This window comes from Etheostoma spectabile, unplaced genomic scaffold (genome assembly GCF_008692095.1).
Source record: "Etheostoma spectabile isolate EspeVRDwgs_2016 unplaced genomic scaffold, UIUC_Espe_1.0 scaffold452, whole genome shotgun sequence".
NCBI classification, from domain to species: domain Eukaryota; kingdom Metazoa; phylum Chordata; class Actinopteri; order Perciformes; family Percidae; genus Etheostoma; species Etheostoma spectabile.
The window spans coordinates 18,581-27,866 of NW_022605610.1; the positions used below are offsets into that span (position 1 = coordinate 18,581).

The following is a 9,286-nucleotide window of genomic DNA, read 5'->3' on the forward strand; positions in this document are numbered from 1 at the left end:
GGCAGGAGGAAAAAAAAGGAAAATATTTGACAACATGGCGTACTCTCCCTAAGAGAAGTTTCTCCTGAACGCCACACGGCTCAGGCTCTGCGGCTTTCCTCGCACTTTGTCGACACTCGTGCTCCAGGAGGACTCTCGTGCCAACTCTCGTGCTAACTTTTGGACCCCTTTCGGTTGCGTAAAGTCGACTAAAAGCCAGGAGAGAAGGAGTGTGGAGGGATGAGCGCGAGACACACAGGATGGAGAAGCGAGCGCCCCATGAAGAAAAGGTAAAGAGACTACATGACCGCCGCTGCTTTCTGCACTGGTATGCGAGCTGCCATTTTTGTAGTTGTTGTTGTTGTTGTTTTATTGCCCCTCTGAAAAAACCTTTTACCTCGCGTCCTGGACAGGAAATACAAACTGACCATTCCCGAGAAAAACTCGTAAAACCCTATCCATTTCCCAGTCATGCGCACTGCGCTGCTGTCTCTGTGCAGATGATTTTAAAAGTCAATTAAAGAGCACACAGCCTACAAATATGCAAGAAACTCAACTTCACTTAGTTGGTTTTTGCATGAACAGAAGCTTGCACGGCCAGTAACTTCCTGTGTGTGTGTGTGTGTGTGTGTGTGTGTGTGTGTGTGTGTGTGTGTGTGTGTGTGTGTGGGTGTGTGTTGTGTGGGTGTGTGGTGTGTGGTTGATTATGGTAGGTGTGTGTGGTGGTGGTGTGTGTGTGTGTCCATGAGTATACCATCATCCACACAATTACATAACTGACTAGTATCTGTGCCTCCTTGTTAGGTGGGATTTATCCCTCGTATTGTCTTCTCTCTGATCTTCTCTCGACACCCAGAGTTCCTCTGCCCGTTTATTAAAGACAAAATTTGAAAATCCTCCTCTCTGTTGCGGCCTTTTTCCTTGTGCGGATTGTTGAATCTTAACCGCATTTTTTGTAGTTTTGAACTATTTTTGGTGGGCATTGTTTTGGTGTGTGTGTTCGGTCCCTTTTTGGATCCACTTTGAGTCCTGCTCATTTTGTTGTACTTTTTTTTGAAAACCATCATGTTTGGGTCCCTTTACTGTACCGCCTCTGTAGTATATGGACGGTTTGCAATCAAGATAACATGACTGATCGGGTGATTTAAATGATTAATATTACAAATAATAGAAGCAGACCCTTGCCATTTTCATTGGCCGTGGACGGCGACTGCGACAACAGACCACCCCCTGGCTGAAAATGGCTAGAATCTCTCTTCTGGGTGGGATCCTTGTCAATTGATACGATTTATGTGAATGGTTGTGTGTTTCCCTCCGAGGGCATGACTGTTATTAGCTCCCTTCGATAGCTCAGTGTGGTAGAGCGTAGGACTATAGAGGCAAGGAGCTGAATCCGTGCCTTATATCGCTGGTTCAAATCCGTCTCGAAGGAAAAAAGGCAGAGTTTCCCTTCGGGGATCTATAAGTTATTCTGATGTAAGATGGAGCAGACACCGCAAAGCATAATACTTCTTGCCCGGCACGATAACAATGAAAAAAAAAAAGATGTGGGGCTGTAGAGTTATTTCCTTCAGTAGGAACAAGACGGACCTGCTCTGGGTCTGAAAAGTGGTCAACACTTTGCAATTATCTTTAAAGTATGATATATAACTTCTATAACAAAGGTTTGGGGACACGGGTGACCACTTACTGAGGGGTCATTTGGAGTTCAGAGATTGTTTTTTCCTTCTACTTCCACAGGTGGCCAGTTTAGAAGCCTGGGCAGCGTCATTGGTAGAGCATCAGACAAGTGAATAGAGCATCAGACTTTTAATCTGAGGGTCCAGGGTTCAAGTCCCTGTTCTGGGTAAAGTTGCCCATTCTAGCGAGATGAGTTGTCTTACATTAGGCTGCCTGAATGCTTCAAGAAAAATTGCCCAATCTCTTGTGTGTCCATGCAACGAAGTTCTTTAAAAGCATTGTGGCTGTTTTCCAAGCAGGTTTGTATCATAACAATGTTGCTTGGTAATTTAATTACATAGGCAACCTGCACCCATCTGAGATGCTAGCCGCCCAAACCATCTGTAGCTATCTCCCTGCTTGGATGAGAAGGTCATCTGGTGGATTTTTCGCACCATTTTTTTTCCCCCTGGTCACGAGGGCTAAGTGTTGTGGTCTGCTGTCATTCCCCGCCAACCTGTGTCCGTGTCTTCCACTTTTCTTGTCGTGTGTCCTTGTCTGTCTTGCCGTGAGGGCGCCCGGGATCTAGAGGCGTGCCTTTCCATCTAGTTCCGTCTATCCACTGTCAGCTGGTCCTCATCACTCATCACCCACATGCAATACATAAACCCGTGCTGACCGCCTCTCAGGGCCAGTCCATTACATGCCTATTGTGTTAAGCTTGCTCCTAGTCCCCAGTTGCGCTCGTGTTGTGTGTACATATTTTTGTAATCCTAGTAATAAACTGGGGCATTGTTTTTGGTTCTTATTTTATTTTTTTTTTAATTCGCCACCATGGCTGGTGTGGTGTTGGTGTGTGTGTGTGATGTGTGTGTGTGGTGTGGTGGTGTGTTGGATGTGTGGAGTAAGAGATAGAGAGAGAGAAAGAGAGAGAGGAGAGGGGGTGGGGGGCTGGGGGGGCAGCTGATGTCTAAAAAACAAAAATCTCCGATGCAGAGATGCAACGGGAGTTGGCTTAAAAAAACCAGCACAGTCTGAAAACCCCGTATCAACCAGAAATCTACTGGTTACTAAGTATGGACGTACTACAACCGAAGTTAACAACAACCTTAAGCTGAAGAAAACCCTATATTCATAAAGTCATCTGGAGAGTGGAGCCATAAACACTACATCGTGCCAAACAAAATACTTAACAAATTTGTGCCTTTCGACGGTCACTGACTGATCACATAGAACTTGATAGAAAAGTTCCATTTTTTATGTTTTTACATGATTTCGTTTGTCGAGGGTAATGATTCCCGCTTTGGGTGGCGAGAGGTCCCGGGTTTCAGCTCCCGGACAGCCCTGAAGGCATCATCTTGATGTACTTTCGTAATTCTGAAATTTAAAATCAAAGTTTTACTGTTAAATTAACCCAGAATTAGACAATTAAAAAGGTAGTAGAGCAGCTGGCCATTTTTCATGTCCTGCTCACTGGAAGCAACAGAAAAAAACACAGAAGGACCAATGATCAGGAATGGCTCTCCTATTTTCATACATCGCGTCATCTGCCATGTCATAGATTTTTATTTTTATTTTCTAAATTTTATTCAATCTATTTGATCCGAAAGAACACAGCCCCCCCCAGACCCCCCGCCTCTGATGAACCCATAGCAATGGCATGTTAAAAGACCAAGCCGGATTAAGCCCCGAAACCCGCCCGATTTCAAGACACCCTGACCCATTTTCCGGAATTAAATTGCGTCCACTCAGTCCGGGGTTGGCCCCGCCCATCCGAGCACAGAAACGATATCGTAGAGATACAGATAGCTTGTCTCGCTCATGCCTACCAGGTACTTTAATATCATATGGTAGGTCTTCCACTCTCTGAGGTAATAACATCCATCCCAGAACCCTTGGCCATAGCTGCATTCCGTAGGATTTCTGGATGGGCCATGGCTGTGTCGGTGTTGTAGCTTAAATCTGCTCCCTAAAAACATAACATGGTCCGACCAACTCCCTAAAGAGCCTTCCCTACCGCTTTCTCCTTTGGCTTCTTCATTACTCTTTTGCACTTGTTCCCTTTGGAACATCCCCAGAAATAAAAGTGGCCTCATTCCAGGTCCACAATCTCTTTCTGGGGGAGGGGGGGGGGGGGGGGGGGGGGGGGTGGGATAGAAAACGAAGATTCAAAACCGTTGCTTCTAGTGTAGTCCTCTAAGGGGTCGGGTCCAGTAGTCCAGTCCCTGCCCAACTTTCCCCTAACCTTTCTGGCTCACTTGTGTGTTCGCCAACATCTGTCCCATCCCCCGTGGAGGGGCCAAGGGGGTGCATTTTATAGCGACCCAAGTATTTTTTGGGGTCGGGTCCCGGGTCCCGTTAGGGGGATCCTGTCGCCATGCCTGCGCCAAACAGCAAAGTGCGGCCACCAAAAATAGTTTCAACGCACGTTGGTGTTTCCCCGCGCAAGGAAGTCTTTAGTAAAGGAGGGCGAAAGACTTTGCATTATGAAGAGAAACCATAGTGATAAGCAGCTTTTCCTGCTCGGTAGTGCACTTGGAAAACCCTAGTCGACCCAGTCCCAACGCTCGGCTGTAAGCCTCACTGGGGTCCAACTCGAAATTATAATAGGCAACTTGTAACTCCTTACTGATGGTTTATACTGTACTCACAATGGCCCTTTTTAAAACCACGCAGTCCAATCACAAGTGTTACATGTGATATCATGGTGAGTAATCCGGAAGGCTCACATACAGATAGTGGGGCAGGTATACAAAATTTTACTTTAGGGCACTGATAAGCCTGTTGGACCTTGGTTTCCACCTTCGCATCAAAATGTTAATGCCAGATTTTCCAAGGCCTGGTTAGATGCTGCAGAGGTCAGAGTGGCGCAGCTGAAGCGTGGCTGGGCCTCAGTAACCGCGAGGTCATGGATCGAACCATCCTCTTGCTAATTCATAAGGGACGACCAGGCAGGTGTAACACTTTTTTGCAATTTTGAGCAATACCTCAAAACATTACACTGGAATCCCAATTTGTTATATTATCACACCTCAATCTGTCACTGCTGACGCATTTATTTAATTGGTTTTACAATATGTACGTTTGGCAAATAGATTTTGAATACAGTCCTCCCCTTGTTACAACAACGTCCCGTGTACAATGGACATTGTACACAGTCAGGGACAGTTGTAACACATTCAAAAATATAAAATAATGAATCAATCATATCCTCACATGGAAAACTCATGTATCTCATGTTTGTGACTTTTTATTTCATATTTTAAGAATGAATTACCTTTTTTTTTCATATACATGAACAAAAATAAAGAGTCATGTCGATTATAAGCAAACAGAATGATGGTATGAACCCTACAAAAACTTTTAAACATGAACTCAAACATTCTCAACAATCAAGAGATCTGGTGTTTTTGGGGGGGGGCTCTGTAGGCCTAGTCGTAGTCACAGTTGTGGCAAGTGGTAGAAGCTCCCTTCCATCTGTCATTCCCTGTGTGGGCCGGGCTAGCCTTTACCGGCCCAGCACTGGAGCCAACCTCCCTTGACCTGGAGAAGCCTTCAAGCACCATGTAGTGCAAAATCCTTTTCATCATGCAGTACAATCCGGAAAATCTTCGCATTCTTCTTTGGATTTTTTGTTGTTGCCAAGAAATTCATTTTTCTTTTAGCCTGGCAGACTTGGGCTTTCGTAGGGGGGGGGTTCTTCCGCCTCCAGTTGTTTTTTTACAGGATATCTTAAGGCAGCGTTTCCCCCTTCTTCCTGCGCTTTGTCGTCGCTTTCTTGGCAGCTTTTGGGTGTGGACGGATGGACACGAGGTGAAAACCGTTGTTCGCATGGCAGAGGGATGGCTCATGCTCGGAACACCACCCTGTGACGGGATGATGGGCTTAAGTGGCAGAGATACCATCCCGTTACCCCTCGGGTGGGTGGAGGTTGTAGAGGAAATGGACGCCTCTGGTGTCCAGCTGCTGGGCCAGTGTGGACAGGTCCTGTGACTAAGTAATGGTGCACAGTCCTGTCAGCTGAAAATATTCCTATTATGAAAAAGGCCAATTCAGTGGCAACACAAACCCTGCCTGAATATTTTGGCCGGTGAAGGCGCACGGGAAGAGCACTCTCACAATGCCTGGCAGATCGTAACAACAATGGTCATTGTGGCTCCTGGATGCGCTTTCATCGCCGGCTGTCACAGTCAGTTGTAACCATCCTTTTCAGTGGCCACTATACACTAGGTCGAGCCAGGGTCTGCAGCTTATGTGTAACAGTGTGGGGGTGATGGAGGAGACAATGCCATGCTCCCTGCAAACTAATCCCCTCCACCCGAAAGTGGCGAATTGTGGTGTACCAAATTAGCAGCACATTTTGACTCCATGTGGACTTGGTGTGAGTCTGGAAGTGCTTGAGATCCAAAAAGTCCTTCCCCTTGCATCCACCCAGATCCATTTGCTGTCCGCGATACATCCAGGAGGGCCGCAAGTATCTGTAAGGAGGTGATGGATTTTCTTCTGGTGGAAGAGAACTTGGTGGGATGGAATTCCCCATGCATTCAGCTTGCACAGGCAAGACCTTAACTAGTGCTCCCCCGTTCTGCGAGGTCACGGCACTACCGTGCTAGCTCCCTTTCTGCCACAATTTTTTTTTTTTGCGGATTCTGTACTGTGGTGATTCCTGTCTAGAAAACTTGGTGTTTTAATTTAGTGCTTTTTCTTCTGTATGCCTTGTATTGTGTGAGGCTGTGAGCCTCTTGAAGGTGTGTCTGAGGGCCTTAATATAACGATCATTTCCACACACCCTGTTCATCCATGTTCCAGATGTCCCTGTGCACAATCTGTGTTTTTTCCAGGCACAGAAAACAAGTTGTCAAAAACGTTATTGACATTTGGCTCATTGAACTTGTAATTCCCTGAGAGGACCTTGTAGCCTGAGGCTTCTTATGGAGAAGTGGTTTGCCTCTTCAAGAACGCTGTTGAATCCAGTCGGGCTTCCAGCCATCCCTTATCTCTGCCCCAGGTTTCCTGGGGGTACCTACAACTGTAGGTCCGTTTGGCCAAATTCATAAGCCAAACTCCCGGACCTCAATAATATTAATTGTTAATTAGTTGTAAATTAGTTAAATCCAGACAAATGCTTAGCATCAGCCTACGCTACCTTATACATACTAGCCTACCCTCCTTTGGACTCAAGTCCCATATATAAATCGCTGCCTGCATCAGTAGGCCCAATTAAAGAGGAGCTCGCTGGCGCCACGTGAGAAAACCTTTTTTGCGGAGTCCAATAATCCAACTTTGGGAAGTTTCTGTGCTCCCTGGCTTCTTTCTTTGGTGGAATCGGTTGTCAGGGGCCATGGCAAATGCCAATATGATTTGGTGGGGGAACCACTCCCCTGACTGACTGTCCCGTCCTGATTTCATCAAACCCCTTTCACGCACGGAAAATGGGACTCCCCTGTCTGTCCTTCCTCCTTCGGATTTTTGCAGCTGTAGCAATACATGTTTCCGTTTCCACTGGACTATCTTTTTATAGAATATATAAAATAATTACATTTACCATACGCTGAATGCCTTTGTATGCTCTGGCACACAGTTGGTTGACAAAAAACTGTACCACAGTGGGAATTGGAACCCCAGATCTCCCCCAACAAAGACATTTCTAAAAGGCTGGTGATACTGGGACAGTTTTAACCAAAGGGGCGGGGTGCGTTACAACTGTCCCCCAGTATCACCAGCATGTTTTCATCCTCATGCAGCTAGCTTAAATAAACTAGTTTGAACACTTGGTTAGCATTTCTATTTTAAGCTTACAAAACGTGTTCTAATAATACTTGTTTTGAATCATAGACATTTGCTGCTTTACGGCAACCAAAAAAGTAAATCACAAAGACAATTTCACTTTTTTACCTCAAAAAAACAATCTTTTGTTGAATAACCCTTCAGGACAGTGTTCAATGTAGCAGTAGGCAGCCCTTGTTGGAGAATGGAGGGAAACGAGCTGAGCCCTCGGAGCACAGTGTATGTCATCCACTCTAGAGTGTTTTCTGATTGGAGGATTCAAGGTGTTACACAACCGTCCCCCTGTTACAATGTCCCTGGTCTCCCCTACTTTTGTATCATCATTACGGCTATTTCCTCCAGTCTGTTGATATTTAACAAGTCATCTGTTTGCTGCTTCACTGCTGAAGTGAATTCTCACAATGACTCTACTGCCGACAACACTCATAAAACTGGAGCATAAATACAAAGAACCCAAAAACCGCAACGTACAATCACATAAATCCGTAAGCCAATAGAAACTGTAAAACCATGTACTGTTAAAGTTGCTTGTTGTGCTTGATCTAAATCATGGTCAAAAACTGGACACACCTGTTGGCATTTCTGCTGTGACAACACAACTTTCACTGCAAATCTGGAAGCACATTGGATGACAAAGGTTGGCTTCCAGAACTTGAGATCACGCCAAATATTGTTTCATAAGACGGCACACTGTGGATGTGTCATGGTTTGCTACTACCACTTTAAAGAATGCTTTTTGTTATCAGCAGGGTTTCAACCCTGCTCGCGGAACCCATGGATCTCAAGTCCATCACCTTAACCACTGGGTCACTAACAATCTGAATAGCTTTTCTCATCTGTTTTTGCACAACTGGTTCTAAACTTTCAATTGGTTAGTAGTAGTTAACAGGACAAAGGTGCGGCTGTGTCCTGTGGATCCTCGTGGAGCAGCTTGATTGATTGATATGCTCTATTGTAGCCATCCACAGAGATCTAATATTTTTATCAATTGGGTTGGGCGAGTACCTTTCTGGCTACTCGCACAAATAAGCAGTACCACACAATGAAAACTAAAAGAACTGCGATGGCTGGGAATGCGAACTCCAGGTCACTTGCTTTGGCAGCAGCTATGCTCATCCACTAAGGCCACCATCACTTGCCAATACAAACTCACTGAAATCTTGTTAACACATCTGGTCCTTGACACCCAATGTGGCTTCTATCACTGGAGTCTCAGCCCTGAAGATTTTCTGATTTTTTTTGAATTATTGTGAGATCAACGGATTAAGAAGAAACCTGGGTTGGAATAATGTAATTTTATGTTTTGTATGGCTTCAAAAGCTGGTTTTGGCTGAAAATCAAACAACTGGGCAAAATGCTGCCCACTGCTATTGTTAAAATCAGAAGTTTAACAAGTAATATCACTATTTCATCATAGCTCTCTAGCCTTGCCCAGCAAACCTAGCAACACTTTGAAAGGGTTCCGTGGTGTATATGGTTAGCAACTCTGGCTCTGAATCCAGCGCTCTGGTTCAAATCTCAGTGGAACCTGTTTTTTAACGCCACAGCAAAGGGAAAAGATCAACCTATTCAACTTTTCCACGCCCTCTAGTTTAAAGTGAGCTTACAGGTTCAAAATGGAGCGAACACGGAGGAGGATTCCTCCCAACGGGCCGCTCCTGCTCTTCTTCTGCCTCCGGGCCCCGCTGCCGTCCTAGGTTAAAGCAGGATAACAAAAACCTAAAGAAACACTCAAAAGCTTCAGCATAAACTGACCATAGAAGCTTTCTTCACGTTCACGAGAAGGCCTGTTATTCCAGCCGAACTATGAGTGTTCATGATATCCTTGGTGTTACCATGTACCAGTCCCATATGGTTCTAG

General features: G+C 45.3%; 1 protein-coding gene across 1 annotated transcript in view; it reads left to right on the forward strand.

The window, feature by feature from the left end:
• Nucleotides 1-38: 38 nt before the first annotated feature.
• Nucleotides 39-9,286, forward strand: part of LOC116686697 (tetratricopeptide repeat protein 28) — a 331,008-nt gene continuing 321,760 nt past the window's right edge. Inside the window, exon 1 of the mRNA XM_032511726.1 lies at nt 39-269. Coding sequence (XP_032367617.1) covers nt 240-269 — 30 coding nt within the window. The 5' untranslated portion in view covers nt 39-239. The remainder of the gene's footprint in view (nt 270-9,286) is intronic.